The sequence below is a fragment of the Benincasa hispida genome, chromosome 8 (genome assembly GCF_009727055.1).
Source record: "Benincasa hispida cultivar B227 chromosome 8, ASM972705v1, whole genome shotgun sequence".
In the NCBI taxonomy this organism is placed as follows: Eukaryota; Viridiplantae; Streptophyta; class Magnoliopsida; order Cucurbitales; family Cucurbitaceae; genus Benincasa; species Benincasa hispida.
The window spans coordinates 16,351,350-16,369,367 of NC_052356.1; the positions used below are offsets into that span (position 1 = coordinate 16,351,350).

Here is an 18,018-nt window from a genome sequence, read left to right on the forward strand (position 1 = left end):
TTTTCACCAACTTTATAACGTATTGATAAAAGAAGAAAAAGCAAAACTACTACATAACACTCTTATGAACTATTAAATTTGTTATGCTTTTAAATGTCACATCATATGACATATACATATGTTATCAAACTCAATAAGGAGGTGTAGCTTTATTTATTTTAGAACTATATTTTGTTAGATTAAAAGTGCAAATTAAAAATAATGCATTGGCTATAAAGTTTATTAACCATACTTTGCAAAAAAAATAAAAATAAATAAATAATAGTGACTTAAGGATTTTGAGTTCAAATTTCCTATGGTCATTTTTTAAAATTATGTAGTGTAAGTCATGTGTTCAAGTTTGGTGAGTAAAGACACAAATTTTGTCCATTTTTATGTGCTTAACAACCTAGCAAACTAATGCACATATATGGACATGGAATGTTCCAATAATAATGTTAATATTTAATATAACAACAAAGACTGAATAGAGAATAATAAAATACACTCGTAGTTAATAGTCTGAGTTTAACATGTTTATTTGGTCTCTAAAATTTTAGAACCTAGACATTTTAATTTTAAAGTATGGTGGAGATGGTTGTTCTGGTTTGAAATGATCTTTAAACTGTCAGTTGACTAATTGAATAATGATTCGATGGTTAAAGTTACTCAATGATGTATTATTAAATTGTCAAATATATTAATTTACTTAATACTATTTTTTTTTTTTTTGTTGGTGAATGGCTTATTCTACCTTAGATTTGGATCGAGAGGAGAATACAAAATCGAGGTCTAAATCCAAGAGCAAATAGAGAGAAGGTCGTTGCAATGCTACGAAAGAGGAAAGGACATCAATGTCGCTTAATGATGTGGGGCACTAAGGCCTATGCTGAACAACATCGCGATACTGTCGATTTTTTTATATAATTTTTTTTTATTTTATATAAAAAAAATCAACAGTATGCACCAACGTTAGAAGAGAGTAATAGAGGTTGATAATGAAAAGTTCTAGTACCCCTTCCACTAATTAATTGCAAAGGAATTTGGTTTAGTAGCTAGGAGGGTGAAAGGGTTGAAGCTCGAGAGAGGATACTTAAACCATAGACTTTTTAGATTTATGTTATTCAACTAAAGTTTAATCTTTTGAATCCATCAACTTATCGAATGAAGTTAGATGTTATTAGTTGAAATTATCTCAATTGATAGTTTGCTTCCTTATTTTTAGTTCAAAAAATTGGCCAAATTTTCTTGATAGTTAAAAGAGTTAATTACTTGATCTCTAGAGAACGATACTTGGTTTTGGGTTGTTTTAAACTATATTACAATTTGCATGTGTTAAATTTTTGGCATCGTTGTTAGTGATCGATGTCTTTGATTTTTTTTACTCACTATCAACTATATTTACACTATGTTACTAATAGTATTTAAAATTATCGTAATTGTAATAAGTTTACGTTTATGTATCATTGGACATCTCTTAATAATCAACAATAGTTAAAGTGAATATAATTTAGCGATAATTGTCAAGTATTCATTCTCTTATTATCAGATGTTCAAATTCTAAACTACGTTTATTGTACTAAAAAATAAATTCAAACAACAATATAACCTAAACGCGAAATAGAAAACGAGTTATAAAGGACTTTTCATCAATTCCTTTTCGTGGAATAAAAAAAAAAAAAGGAAAAAATTAATGAACTAGTAAACAAAAAAACCTTAAACATGATTCAACCGGCTAAAATATTGTATCATCAATTTAAAAATTATAAATTCTAATATATTCTCCAACATGTTAGAATGAAAAATCTAAAACTAAATTTGACAAAAGAAAAAACAAAATTAAATATAATGAAGCTCTTAGAAGTATAGACCAAACTAGAAAATTAATTTTAAAAAATTCAAGTTTTTTTTTTCTTTAAATAGTGTGAAATAGTGAAAGTATAAAACACGCATTATTTAATAAAATTTAGTGGAATTGAAGTATTCAAGAACGTGTTGACTCAAAATCAGCAAATTTCAAAACATAAAATCCTTTGAAAAATTAAAGAAAAAAAAAATTGTGTTCCCACTTCTCATGCTTGGAAATTTCATTTTGGATTCTCATTCTTTACCTTAGTTTTTTTTCCTTTCCTTTTATTTAATGTGAAAATGATAAAATAATAATAATAATAATAATAATTCCACTTGGATAGCTTGACTTTAATACAAATCCATTCATGAAACTACTTCTAAACATTTTCTTCTTCCATTTTTATTCATGAAATTTCTTCTAGAACAAGCCAATTTAAACTTTTGAATAGTGATTTTATATATTTTTAACCATGAACTTCTATTAGTTGTGAAATTAATAGCTAATAGAAGTGTGGTGGATCGGGTTGGATTTGGTTGAAGGATTTTTTAGACCTAATATAATTGTTCGTATTGTTAATTTCTTCAATCCAATAACTCTTATTAAAAAAAATGAACTCAACCCAATTCAACCATAAAACATTGGGTTGGATTGTTCGGATTAATCGAACTATTTATTTAAATTTTTGTTCTAAAAATAAGTAAAATGTTAATATGTTAAAATTTGATTGAATTATTTTCATAAATTGAATTAAGATTAGCAACACAATTTCAATTTATATAATAAATTTTTTTTCTTGTTAAAAAACTAATTTTAGGAGTTGTTAGAGAATAGATTATCCAAAAAAATTAAAACTTAAGTAAATATATGTATATATATTGCATCATAAGTAAAAAAAAAAATATACATTTTAAAGTTAATAATAAGTTCAGGTTGATTCGGGTTAGTTTGGGATATTTTAAGTGAACCCATGAACCAACCTAACCCACAAAATTTTCATTTATTTGAATCTAATCCAACTCAAGCCGCATGGATTGGATTGATCGATATTTTTTCAAATCATCAGGTTTTTTTAAAAAAATTTCTTTTTCTTTTTTTTTTTTTTTTGAAAAAGCACTGTTTACCATCATTCATTATTTTAAAAGATTCAACAGCTCTCCAAACTAATCCCATATTAAGTTAGATTTTATAGACTGATTTACGCGTTTTTTATATCTATACTAAGTCCTCTATTTTCTATCTAAATTTGATCTATTTAGTTGAAATAACACTATACCATTTATCCTCCTACTTGTGTTTTTTGTTAAATATCACAGAAATTCAACAGAAAGGTCTAAATTTGGAGACTAATTTTTGTTGTTCTGTTGGATGAAATAACATTTTGATTGCCTTTGATATTTTCTCTGCTGGATAGAGCTTTCTATATCTCCAAACTGTTAAAAATGTGTTGCAACAATTTAACTAAATAGTTTTGGACACTGATTTCACATACAACATCCCGAACAAAACCTAATTATCTTAACTAACACACTCTTAATTAACCATACAAATCTTTATAACGTTTTTCTTAACAACAATATTTATGTAGAAATTTGGTGTTTCTTTTAATACTTAGTTATATGGTAGTGATTTTAAAAGGTACGTACAAATTTTCCTCGAAAGAGAAAAAAAAAAAAAAAAAGTTTAACAACAATATTTATGTAGAAATTTGGTGTTTCTTTTAATACTTAGTTATATGGTAGTGATTTTAAAAGGTAAGTACAAATTTTCCTCGAAAGAGAAAAAAAAAAAGAAGTGAAATTGATCCGAGTATAGCTCACTAGATAAGACACTAATACTAACATCCTCCAATGTTGGATGGTTTCAATGATTGAACTCGGAAAATTGGACTTTTAAGGGGTAGAAAATGAGAGGATATGAAGAGAAAATGTATATTATTAAAATTTGGAGTCATAAATACAAAAGAATATGATCAGATCAGTCAATTACACTCATAAAACCCTAATTAGATTTGAAGGCTAATCAGAGAGACAAATTTCCCCCTCCCTTCAGCCCTATTTCTCATTCAATTATGGGGTTAGTCCAATTTGCAGCCAGCAGTAGTATCCTCTCTAAATATTACACTAAATTAATAAAATTAGATAAAGTTAGCCAATTGAATCAGTACTACACTAATGTCATCAACTGAACCTCTTGAAAGAGACAGCTCCACAAGCTTTTTACAGGCCATCAATGGCTCTGCCTTCTCAATACCTACACACAATGGATGTACTATGTCCACTGCTTCTTGATTGCTCACCTGAAAACCACAAGAAAAACAAAATGGTTCAGTACAAATTGTCTTCAATGGAGGAGGTTTTGTGATTAGTGATCACACTAGGGTTTGAATCGCTTACCATTTCCCATAATCCGTCTGAGGCTAAGATCAAGAACTCGTGTCGAGGCTCAATCCGAATTGCCCTCGTCTCCGGTTCGGCTATCACCCATTGTTTCAGGTGAGCATCCCCAATTCCTCTTGTTACAGCCAGAGATCCCTGGACTCTCCAAATGCCATTGCACAAATCAACATATCCACCCTGCAGAAAGCCAAAAAACAATACCAAATTCAGTTTTGACATCATCACTCCATCAACATTGAACAAAGGCTCAATTGTTAATGAATAAATGTGTAACGACCCGAATTTTCTAAAGCAAATTAAACTGGAAATTAACTATATCAGAAAATACGGGGCGTTACAGAATGAATCATCATCTACCAATTCAATTCTTACCGTGGACTCGATCCTGTGTCTTTCGTCTTCCCGGGATGGGCGGTGGTCGGAGGTGATGGCCTCGGCAACACCTTGGCTGCTGAGAACAGCGCGACAGTCACCAGCGTTGGAGATAACAAGGTTGCCTTTCTTGATCAGGGCTGTCACACAACATGAACCACCACGTTGATCCTCCTTGAGGAAATCAGAATCAGTGGTGAGGTAGCCATGTTTAATGGCTTGTTCAAAATCAATTTCATTATCGGCCATTCTTTCGATTTCATTCATAACGTTCTTCTCCAAGTTATTTGCTGCAAATTCTGCAGCCTTTGCACCTCCATGTCCATCGAATACACCAAAGAACGCCTGAAAATTCAATAACAATAACACAAAATTGAGTCCCATTTGTTCTAATACTTGGAAAATCCACCCCTAAAATTAATACCCAGATGCTAAAATCTTAAAACTCAAACAAAATTTAAAAAAAAAAAAAAATAAAAAAATCTACAACAATTTTTACCTCTTTAGAATTTCCACGTAGATCAACAGCGGCAGAATACCGATCTTCCATAGCAATTCTCCTCCTCCCTCTCTTACAATACACGGAATACCCATCTCTTTCAGCCTCCACCACCTCCCTGAACGACGACGGCGACGGCATCACCGGAGCCGCAAAACTCAACGGCGTCAACGGAATATCCAACCTAGCGGGTCTCTTCCTCTTCAAAATCGCGCTCGACGACGCCGACGAAGGAGAAGAAGTGGAAGCCACCGCCACCGCTGCCGCCGCAGCCGAAAGCCCAGAAGGGGGCTTGGGAAACCTAATCCGAAAAGGGGAAGAAGGCGAAGAAGGCGAAGAAGAACAAGATGACGAAGCCTGGGACGATTTCAAATGGGCTAAAGTGAGCGTCAATGCCTCCGGCGCCGGAGAAATAATGGACGTCTTGTTACAGAACATAGACGATGAAGGGGAAAATCCCGGCGAATTCGAAACCGCAACGGAGACAGACATATTCAAAGCTTCTAAAGAAAAACCCAGATTCAAAAACACAAAGAAATCAAAACCCAGATACGAATTTTTCTTGAATTAAGGATTGAGATGGAAATTTGAGGGATTTAAATTTAGGGTTACGGAAAAATTGGAAGAGAAAAAGGGTAATATAAAGGGAGATTGAGTCAGCGCGTGTTCTTTTTTAATTCCGTGTTAATAGCGGGGGGTGGGGACAGTTGGATTTGGATTATTCTTAACGTATTTTGACTAATATTCCTTTACATTGATTGAAATACCTAAATTACCCTTCTTTGCTTTTGCTTTGTGACTTGAGTCAAACGTTATAATAGTGAGTCGGCAGCCAAATAAAAATAATAAAGGGTGCAATTCTCCATTTATTATGGAAGGAAATTAAGAAGGAAAATAAAGAAACATGTTACATATGATAATGTTAATGTATTTTGTTCTTTTTCAAAGTAGGATGATAAAGACCAAATACTCTTCTACACCTTAAACATTAAGTTATGTAGTGAATTGAATGTCTTGTATAGGCCAACTTAAATATATTCTAGAGGTTGAGAATCTATTGTCATGAATTGTGAATATTCGATAAAAGAAATAGAAAATGAACTTTGAAAGTTAAGGAATTTTAGTGGAGAAATTGTTAAAAGATGCTATCACAATGTGGTGGACAATTCTGTATCCATATATTTGGGAAAAAATCGTATAAAAGTGTTTCAAATTTATATCTTGTAGTTGTATCTTTTTTATTTAGTTCAATGTGTACGGATAGGGATTTTGAAACTTTGACCATTTGATCGTTGGTATATGCCTCTTACGATGTATTTGTGGTTGATTTTTAGGAGGTCGAGATGATTTTAAAAGAATCTTTACCCTATTTTGTGTTTGGAAAAACAAATTTTGATTAATCCATTAAAATCAATTTTACAAACCAAGTTCATTTCACTCACTTTTAAAATCAGTTTCATACCAGATTTTAGATTTTTTGTAAAATCAAAATTTTCTTCTTAATAAATTTTCATTTTTCATTTTTATCCTTCAAAATTAAGATTTATATTATATATGTAGTATCTTTCCCACATAACCATCATTTTTCATACAACACAACTATTATTTTTTAACATATTAATTTTTTAAAAAGAAAATTAAAGTTTCTTCCCCTTAATACTTAAAGCATAACATTTTAAATAATTATTTATATATTCTAATCTTTTTTTTTTTTTTTAAATTACCAATTGTAATAGTAGGTTTATTTGGATACTATAAATTATTAAAAATATATATATATTTAATAAGAAAAAATCTTATAAATAGAAAAATCCAAAAAATATTAACACTTTATACTAAAAAGTTAGTTTCAAACATAATTTATACTTTTGAAACTTTTTGCTAAGTGTAAATATTTTGAAATATTTTTTTATACTTAAAAAGTCCCTAATAATAATAATAGGTTTATTTAATAGTTATATCTAAAAAAAGACAATGATATACTAAACATTAAAACTAATTTTTTCAGATCTAAAACTAATATATTCCAAACACTAAGTTGCTTCATACTACAATTGATTTTTCTAAAAGCAAAGTTGTCAGCAATTATTTTAAAAGCTACAATAATTCCAAATTAAGCCTAAACCAATTGAGATATGTTCATGTTGGCTTAGTTTTTTTTTGTTATTATTAGAAAGCACATATATATATTCAAATTTATATTATAACATTGTCATGGTCTCATTGTATAATTTTCTTCATTTATGAGGTTCAATATTACTCCAAATGTCTCCATAATCCATGGTGCGATATTTTTCAAATTAAGCACAAACATTTATGGTTTTTCTTTTAGTTTCATCCCAAAGACTTCATACCATTAGAAATAGTTATTCTCACTTACATGTCATGAATCAGCTTCTTCATATTTAGTCAATGTCAAAACACACATCAACAAAGGAGTTTGTTATCAATTACACATCCCACAATATTCAAGTATTCAAGAGTGTTGACCATGAATTATTGTTTAAAAAGAAAAGAAAAGAAAAAGATAGCAACACAATTGTCATGATGATCTAATAGAATAGGATCAATTTTCTTTTTGTTAATCTATAGACAAGATTGGAATAAGAGAGCCGAAATTAGGGGTAGAAATAGAATAAGAATTAGAGAAAGGAGGGCAATGAGGTAATTGTAAGAAAGAAAGAAGTCAAAAGTCATAAACATAGAGTTAAATTTCCAAAGTGGGATTCTCAAATTCAATCATCCTTTTGACTGAAAAGAAGAAAATAGACTGAATGCAGCAAAATGACAGCTGTCTCCTGGGTGGGACCCACAGATCAGAGTTTGGGATAGTACTGCGAAGTTACCGTTATAATGCAGGGATTGTTTTATAATATAACAATTTTAACAATTAAAAATATTTTTTGTATGTGTTTTTTTTTTTTTTTTATATATTTTTTTCTTAAGGCGACCGTTGGGGATGACGTCATGTATCAACGTCTCTGTCACATGCAACGCTGCATTTTTTATTTTTTAAAAGTAAAATTAAAATTTGATCTTCTTCTTCTCCGTGTTGAATCTGTTGATTCGGAAATTCGGAAGAATACTTATAAGTTACAACTCATATTTAAAATACATAAATCTAATAGCTCAGCGATAATACTTCACATTTAGACCAAATTTATCAATTTATAATGAAAATTAATATATTTGTAATGAAATTTCATTTATGAATAAATCGTAATATACCTGAATCATAACATAATTGAATTTTTTTAATTGTATTTATTTAGAATTATGAATATGACACATTTTCTATCGTTACTGTTATTGTTTGACCCTAATGATAATTGTTAACAGCAAAAGTAAAGGTAACAATAAACACATATTCATAATTTTCATAATTTTCAATGAATAGCATTGTACATTTGGATGATATTTAATAAATATTTGAGTACCACATGTCAAGCACTTGTAGGAGGATGCAATAACAGAAATAAAATGGAAAATACAATATAAAAATAACATAAAGATTCTACAAATAATTAGGAAATAAAAAGGAAAAATATACAACTATCAATAGTAACAATATGTAATAATAAGGGTAAATGTAGTAGATTCTACGTCATTTTCAACCACAATTAGATTGAAGACGGACCTCACAATTTTTTATAAATACGAAACACATATAAACAACAACAAATATAATCAATTGAGATTCATTTTTCAGATTACTAGGGATAAATTATGTTTCAGCTACATAAACATGACTTCTTATTGTATTAAAATTACGGTATGTATTTATATTAAGTTTTTAAAAATTATTAGTCAATTCAAGTATACTTTAGTAAATAAAACATTATTTACTTGATGATTTTCTCCAGGTCATAACGGTTGAACTCAAAAAATAAAATTTAAAAATTATGTTAAGACTAATAGGATTCAAGTCTTTCCAGCTAACTTTTCCATACTAAAATTTAGGTCAAATTCAAGAAGTTATAATTATCTTAATTACTAAGGTCCCGCCTTTATGACCATTTAGTTTTTTTGTTTTTGTTTTAAAAAATTAAGTCTATAGACTCTACTTCAACATCCAAATTTATTCATTTCTCATCTATTTTTTATCAATGGTTTAAAAAAAATTGAAAACTAAAAAAAAAAAAAGTAGGTTTTAAAAATTTGTTTTTATTAATGGTTTAAAAAATCAAGCCAAAATTTGAAGGCTAAGAAAAGTAGCTTTTAAATTTTTAATTTTAGAATTTAACTAAGAATTCGACCATAGAATGAGATACAAATCATTATAAGAAACAAGAAGAAAATAGGATAAATTTTAAAAAACTAAAAACAAAAAATGAAATGGTTACCAAACGACACCTAAAATATATTTCGAATATTGGTTTATTAGACGAGGTCCAAATTGCATTTGTTTCCTTTAACAATAATGCTATAAATTTATTTTAATGATTTGATAATTCATTGTTTGTCAAATAGCTTAGAAGTAGATACCAAAAGCTGGAAAAACAAAGATTAGAAGTATTTTCTATGAAAAAATAGCATATTTCAATTAACATAAAATTTTGTCCTACTAACCTTAAGGTCAGACGTCTATTTCTCCCGTCTCTAAATATCATAAAAAATAAATATGTAATCTTGTCAAATGTTTTGGTTCAAACACTTTATTTGTAATCAACCAACTAAAAATAACAAATGGTCCCTGATCTTTTTTAACTTTAAAAATTTTAATATTACCTTTAATGCATATATATATATAAGGAAAAAAAAATCTTCATAAGGTTTTTCAGTACCTTAATTAAGTGTTTATGTTAAAAAAAAAAAATGTTAAATTTGGTTAGCATGCTAGGACATGTTACTTTGAAAGATAGAATTTATCAATTAGACTTTTAAATTTCCATGAGCCAATAAATTTAGACCACTTATTATCCAAATGTGAATCTTAAAATGCTGATTTTACAAAATTGACAATTTGAATAAATACATGAGAGATTTTCCAAAGAAATGTTATCTAAGATTCTAAATTGATTCATTTATAAAAGTTTGAGAGTTTAACAAATATAAGTATAAGTTTCACACGACGTTTTCTCAAACGGAATATAATGAAGAGTGTAGGAGATATGAATTGATATTTTTAGTAACTTGTCGATTGTAAAATTCAATATAAAACACTTATCTAAAAGAACATAAAACTATTTATCCAAATGAGTGTCCCTAAATTTCCATTGGTTTCTCTCAGCTAACAATAAATCATCAGTTACTTTACAAATTACATTATAGTGGAAGAAAGATTATAGATTAATTTGAATATATCCCTGAATTCTTGCATTAGAACAATAAGTATCTAGAGCTAAAAGAACAAGGCAGTATAAAGTAATTGATTCCAGGTATCAGGTACGCCAGGAAGACACCAATGGCTACAATCAGCTGATCTATCTGGGTTAGCCTTTTGTTGAGGGCTCAAATCACCACTATAAATGGAAGGGTGTCCATCCTTTCTTAGCTCAGACAACATTGTGATGTCTAACAAGTATACTGCCTTCCTCATGTCCCTTATCACTTCATCCACAACCCTCATCTGAATAGGGTATCCTCCCGGGTATGTCGTCCCCCCCATCGGTGCCGTTTCGCCATAGCAATTCTTCATTGATGTCATTGTCGTCAACGATGTCCCCATGTTCCATTCTGATGGACTATTTCATATATCATCCACAAACATGAACAACATTTTTATTATGAAATGAGGAGATTTGAACTTTTGACTAAAGGGTGAAGCGAGGAGATTTGAACTTTTGATTAGGGGTGTTCAGTGTTTCATTTGGTCCCCCAAACTGAACCAAACAAAAAATTTAAATATATATATATATATATACCAAACCGAACTAACGAATCGTTTGTTTGGTCTGAACTGAACCAAACCTTAAATATTTGGTTTGGTTCGATTTTATTTATAATATATATAAATGGTTTGGTTCGTTTGGGTTCGGTTTTCAAATCTACAAAAGTGACCAACATTTTAGCTATGAAGTGAGAAGATTCAAACTTCTATGTCAATTTCCATGTAATTTTAAATTAAAGTGCACTGCGCTCCATTAAAAATCGAATTTTTGGTTTGATTTGGTTTAGTTGGTTTTAGTATTCACTCCTATCTCTAATCTCTTGATGGAGGGTATACATTTTTATTAAAAATAAAACACAACAGCTAAACCTAAGATGATTTTATATGCCAAATTCAGGGAACAAGACATGATGTTGGAAAGATTCTTAGTTTTCAATGTTTTTTTAAGAAGTTTTATTAAACAAATTGAAAATATCTTCAGATCATATCATTTTGAATTAAGGAAAGAGATAAGCCAACAGGTAGGGCCATGAAGCTTCAAGGAAGCATCATTTACAATTTCTTTTTTCCCTTTTAAATTGAACACATCCAGCTTGAAATTATCATACAATAATTTTTTTCTTTTATTTGTACATCAAAATTATCAGGAGCAATTTTTAATGTTGTACTATATATAGAGAAAATTAATAAATATCCATTTTATTAAATGATCTGTCCCACTCCCACCGACATATTTGGAATCCGTTAAATTGTGTAAGATATTTTCCCACATAGGAATAACACTAAATGAGTTAATTAACTTTTCAGAAAACATATTATGATTAGACTATCAAGTTAAGAGCTAAACTATTAGATTTATGTCTATTTAAGTCTTTTTCGTAACCATTTGATTTTTTTTTTTTTTTTTTTGGAAATTAAGTCTATAGATAGAGATACTATTTCCACTTCCAAAATTTTTCCTTTGTTATTTATTTTTTACCAATAATTTAAAAAACCAAGCTAAATTTTGAAACTAAAAAAAGTACCTTTTAAAAACTTGTTTTTGTTTTTTAAATTTAATTAAGAATTCAACCATTATACTTAAGAAAAATACAAATTATCGTAAGAAATGTGGAGGAAATAGATTTAATTTTCAAAACCAAAAACAAAAAACAAAATCCTTACCAAACGGATCCTTAATTTTTAAATTTTGAAAAGTATATAATAGATTCCTAAACTTTCAATTTTATGTCTAATAAGTACATGACTTTAATTTTGTGTCTATAAGGTCATTAACCAATTCTATATATTTTTAATATTCACCTACCTACTAAATACTAGAAAAAAAAAATTAAGTCTTATTAAACATAAAATTCAAAAGATCCCTTTTCATTTTTCATTTTCTTTTTCTTTTTTTTTCCAACATAAGCATAGTTGTAAAGTTAAGGCATGTGTTCTCAATGAATAGGCCAAAAGTTTCAATTTCTCCCCCTCTATGTTAAATTCAAAATAATAATAATAAAAATATGGATAAGTTACTCTTATCCCAAAAAAAAAAAAAGAAAAATAGAAACAAGTTGCTTTGTAAAAGTATTGATTATGTTAGAGAAGTAAACACACAATTGAAAGTTAATAATCTATTACAAAGATTACTACGAAACACAAAGTTGAAAGTTTAAAAATCTATTAAACGTTTTTAAAATTCAAGAACTTTTTAAATGACTAATCTTATAATCGAATTAATTTTGTATGTTTTTTTAGTAGAATAGTCGCAAGATGAGGGATCGAACCTCTGACAATATAAAAATGAGTGCATGTTAACTATCGCTGAGCTAAGCTCACTTCAACGAAAGATTAAATTGGTAGACCAACTTAAGCAGAGTATACTAGGGTTTGATTTGAGTAAAAAAAAAATGAGAAAATAGAGTAGATTTTTAGAAGAGAAAATAAGTAAGGTGAAAAACGGCGTTTGCCCAATTTGTGAATTTGAACATAATTCAATGAATAAGACATCAATTACCATTCCAAAAATCAATAGTTGAACTTAATTATAGCAAATCCAATTTCTCCATCTCAGGTCCTTGTACAATTACTAATGCTAGAGCATTTTAAGATATTTAATTAAACTATGAGGACCGCGATAAAACACAAATCGATGGCTTATTTGGATTGACTATTGAAACAAAAAAAAATTAATCACTTTAAATTAAATTCCTTTTGATAAAAACTATTTAAAATACACTTTAAAAGTGTTTCAAAAACTATTTTGAGTGGTTGTCAAATACTTTAATTTTTTTCAAAATAATTTGTTTTTAAAATTAAACTTGTAGAAGGTTAAACTAAACACACTTCGAATTATAAGTTTGGTACTAAACTTTAAAAAAATGGTATTCCATGTACTTTAAAATGGTTTTGAAATTGTAAATAAATCTAAGATTAAAAGAAAAAAAAAAGTAGTATTCTAAAACAAATTTCCGTTTTTTCAAAAATAATTTTTCTAATTTTCATTTTTCCCTCTTTTGACACATACCCCCTTTTAATAAGTTTCATTCTCTAACTTTTTTTTCTCTCTCTAAAACATTCTCTTGAAGAGAGAGAGGGGAAAAAAGCTCTATTTTCTCTCTAAAATTAAAAGTTCAAAGGCTGGTTTGAAATCCAATTTGAATTCTTTCAAATTAATCAAAAGGGATTCAACAAATATTCGTTTGGTTTTATTTCTTAAAACAATTTTTGGGTTGAGTGATTAAATAGTAGAAGTTCTGAAAATAGTATTGTTATATATATATGTAGTATGCCATGTCAATTAATTTATGTAAAATTCAATTATGTAGTTTATGTAGAAACTAGAATATAATTTATATCACATGATATTGTAAAATAAAAAATTATAAAAAATTAATAACTTAAATTAGTTAATAATAGTTGAGTTTCAACCTAATATCCATCCATAACTATAATTATTTTTATGATTTATAGATTATTAAAATTATTTAAAAATACAAAATTATGAAATACAACCATATTTTCATTGAATCCCTTATTTTCAAATTTCTATTTTATATCACTAACCAAACGTGCCTTTAAGAACTTATCCGAAACTTTTGAAAGTACGTAGACCAGACATATAATTTAAACTTGGTAGGGAATTAACCATGTGGTTCAAATCAAAACTAAAAAGGCTAAAATGATAATTTAACCTAAAAAAAAATATCTAAAATGCCTATTGTGAGACCTGAAGGAATAGCCAAAAGGCAAGAGCCCAAGGCCCCAAATGGGCATGGAAAAAAGAATTTTTGGTGCTTGGAGCCATTGGTAGACCAAGCCAACATTCAATAATGGACCTAATTTTTAAACAATAAAGAGAATAGTTTTTCAGATTTTGGGTCTAGTTTTTATCAAGTTTGAATTTTCTTAAAGTATTATATTTTTAGCGTTAAACGTTAAATTTGGTTTCAATTTAGTTTCTAAATTTCAAAATGTTACAATTTATCTTTGAGATTTTGAAGTTTCGTTTCAATTTGGTCTATAGATTTTTTAAATGCTATACTTTCAAGTTTTTAACCTCCAGTTTTCATTAAATATTTACTTCAGTATTTGGTGCTAATGTCTATTAATTAATTTAAGTAATTATGAAGTGAAATTTTAAAATTAGTTTTAGTGGTAAGAAAAAAGAAGTGAAAGTTAATTAATTATAATTCTTTTAATATTTTAAATTAATTAATATACATTAACAGACGGAAAATGAGCAAAAAATCGGAATTAGAAGTGTAAATTTTTAAACCTATGGACCAAATGAAAACAAAACTCAAATCCTAGTAGTAAAATTATAAACATTTTGAAACCTAAAAACTAAATTGAAATCAAATTGAAAACGGACGAACTAAAAGTGTAACTTTTTGAAACATGGAGACAAAATAGAAATCAAATCCAAAATCTAAGAAACAAAAAAAAAAATTATTGTTTCCTAATTTTTATTATTACAGTGATACATACTCCTTTTATTCGAACACATTATTAGATATTATATTATTTTATTTGGTAGATCTATACTTTTTATGAGAAATAATGAACAGAGATGAAAATTTGTTCACTTACTTGTAATGTGTGGGGGAGATAGCTTGGAAGAAAACCCTTGTTCTAGTGACATCAATGTTCTTATCAACCCAATCAGCCCATGTTCTTAGACCCTTTTCCATTGCACCCAACCGATCCATGTCCTGATAATATGATCCTCCTGATTCCATGTAATCCCACCTAAAACAAACACAATCCACACCCTTCATCACATCAATGGCTAAACTAAAATAAATTATTCTAAAATTTGTCATTTATTTAAAAAATATCCCTATTCTTTTCAAAGTTTCGATACATTTCGTAAACATGAAGTAGAAATCCATTAAAATGTTGAACGAACATTGAAACAATATGAAACATCCGTTGCAGCCTTAACATAGAGTCGTATGCTAAGTTTTGAAAGAATATGAATATTTTTGAAAAATTAGGCCACATTAATCATCTTCTTCATCAAGATTTCAAGTTTCATAACAAACCCTTGTAGAGAGCCTGTGTGGCTCCACCAATGTCCGGTATTGAAGGAAATCACATCAGCTCCAACCCAAGCATTTCCATTCATTGATATCTCCTCCAGCTTTAAAACTCTCTTCCCGTTCTCTATATTTATGTCCACAAGATATGGGGCTTTGTAATAGGACACAGTTAACTCATATTCCTGCAAAAAGTTACTTAATCTATCAACTTTAACATCATTTTTATATCAACAGATTCTGAAATCTAATCCTAGATTGTCAAAACCCACCACAGATCTATGATTTAAAACAAAATCTGAAGGTTTAAAGTGGCAACTCACAATGAATCTGAAGGTTGAAAGAGGTTCTCCTCTAATCATTTGAGTGGGAGTTTGGGGAGCAGATGATAAGATCAAGCAAATCAATGACTCCCATTGGTTTCTCCCCAATGAATCACCAACAAACATTACAGTTCTTCCTCTCATTCTCATCAAAAACTCAGCCCCATCGAACCTTTAATGGAAAACGCTACAGCAAGATTCATCAAAATGTAAATGACAAAGAAAAAACATAAACAAAAACCCCATCAAAAAGAAATTTCATAAAGAGGGGTTTTCGATTCCTGACCTTGGGAGCTCACAATCAAGCGGCTGCCAACGGTATTTGAGGTAATTAGAATCGGGTCGGCCGTAGACTTGGCAGTTGAACTGAGGATCGATGAAAGGGCAGTTTGATGATTGGTAGAGTGGATATGAATCGTCTCGAACCCAAGTTCCGGCGAACAGGGCACAGCTGCTTTGGTTAGCTTGAAGCATTGGCCGCCGATTGTGGTGGTCGTTGTTGCGGTAATGGTGCTTCAAACTGATAATCAAAGCAGAGGAAGCTAAATGGGTATGAAGCAAAATGAAGAACAATGTTGCCAAACAAGGCCAAAAACTGAAAAACCCCATTGAAGAGTGAAAGAGAGAGAGAGGGGTTTTGTTGTGGTTTGGGAGAAGGAAAATGGGGAATGGGGTAAATGGGTGGGGATGAAATCAAGCCATTGAAGAGATAATGATAATGGGAGCCAGTTGGGAAATGGGTTTGGAATTTGAATGGGGCAAAATTGTAGTTAAGTTGTGGAATTGGGGAATTGCTTGGCTTTTGGTGAAAAGGGAAGGAAACAAGTAATTGAAAGGCACATGTTCTTTGCTTTGTTGAACACACTCAGCCTCTCGGCTTTGTTATTCTCTCCCCCTCTCTCTCTCTCTCTTTTAACACAAAGATTAATGAATCCTGCTACTACACATTAATTTGTGAGCTAATGTTTATAAAATGAAAATAAAATACCCATGATCATGTGTTTTGAAAATATCTCTCTCGCTATACTTTTTAAAGGTGTTTGGGATAATGAGTAAAGTTGTTAACTCTAAGAAATTATAAAATTTGGAGAGTTGTGAACCACTAGGATTCGCAGTGTAAGAAGTTTGATATTTTTTAGTAGTGGAACCTACGAACTTCTTTGGTCTCACTTCCCAATTTTCTACTCTCTAATGCTTATCCCAAACACCTTCATGAGGTAATGAGTGGAATTGTGAACTCCGAAAAGTTATGAAGTCTGTGGAGTTGTGAATTCCTAGGACCTGTAATATAAGAAGTTGATAAGATATAAAATTTATGTTTTTTATTCGTGGACTCACGAGCCCCTTTGACCAAACAAGGAGTTAAGTTTACAACTCCATACTTCTTAACTCTTTGACTCAAACACACCCTTAAAAGTTACAATTTTTTTTTTTTTTTACTTTTCGCATAAATACTTCAAAACCTCTTGCATTTATTAGAATGTTGAACGAACATTGGCATTTGAAATGTTGGGTGATTGCAATCTTATCCCAATTTTTATTTTATTTTTTCAACAAATAAATTTCTACTCTAAATATAATTTTGAAACGTTTATGGAAGGCCAAGAGCAAATAGAAAATAGGACTTGTTTTTTTTTTTAATTTTTAAACAAATAGCATAGTTTAGATGTATTTTTAATAATTTAGTCTAATAGTAAAGAAAGACGATGTATTTCCTATATTTGTTTCATGAAAAAGAAAAAATGACAAATTCTAAAGTTGATGTACTAAACTAAACATTATTTTTTAAATCAAAATAGAATGAAAGTAAAAGTTGATGGGCTAAATAATCTTTTCTTTGGTTCAATCCTAAATGGGATTTTTTTTTCTAACAGATGAGATTTAAATACATAAAATAGGCACAGAATATTTCTACTCTTATACCATTTCTTACCCTTATGCATTTTTCCTCTTCTAAACTTTTTGAATATTAATCTCCGATTTGATAACTTTTTAAAAAATATATAAAAGAATTATTTGTCAAAAGTGTTTCCTAAAAGTAAAATATAGAATCAGGTTCTTTTTAGATATTAAGTTAAAGAAAAATAGTAAAAATAAAACACATTTCTTTAGTTGTTGTGCTTTGTCTCCAATATCTAATGTTTGCACTTTTATTTTATTTTATTTTATTATTTACTCTTCTAACTTATATGTTGGAAGGATGGAAGGATAATTAAGGTACAATTTCATAACTGGTTAGTTTTT

The 18,018-nt window shown here is 29.1% G+C and overlaps 2 protein-coding genes across 2 annotated transcripts; both read right to left on the reverse strand.

Moving 5' to 3' along the window:
• Nucleotides 1-3,740: 3,740 nt before the first annotated feature.
• LOC120082415 (probable protein phosphatase 2C 25) lies at nt 3,741-5,727 on the reverse strand. The gene is made up of 4 exons (XM_039037575.1): nt 5,099-5,727; nt 4,600-4,944; nt 4,225-4,404; nt 3,741-4,127 (listed from the first exon to the last, which is right to left on the reverse strand). Exons 1-4 carry the CDS (start codon nt 5,588-5,590, stop codon nt 3,966-3,968), a joined length of 1,179 nt encoding a protein of 392 aa, XP_038893503.1. The 5' UTR covers nt 5,591-5,727; the 3' UTR covers nt 3,741-3,965.
• Nucleotides 5,728-10,266: 4,539 nt separating this feature from the next.
• Nucleotides 10,267-16,700, reverse strand: LOC120083834 (protein PMR5-like). The gene is made up of 5 exons (XM_039039724.1): nt 16,061-16,700; nt 15,775-15,946; nt 15,458-15,636; nt 15,003-15,161; nt 10,267-10,782 (listed from the first exon to the last, which is right to left on the reverse strand). Exons 1-5 carry the CDS (start codon nt 16,381-16,383, stop codon nt 10,440-10,442), a joined length of 1,176 nt encoding a protein of 391 aa, XP_038895652.1. The 5' UTR covers nt 16,384-16,700; the 3' UTR covers nt 10,267-10,439.
• Between the last annotated feature and the right edge of the window lie 1,318 nt (nt 16,701-18,018).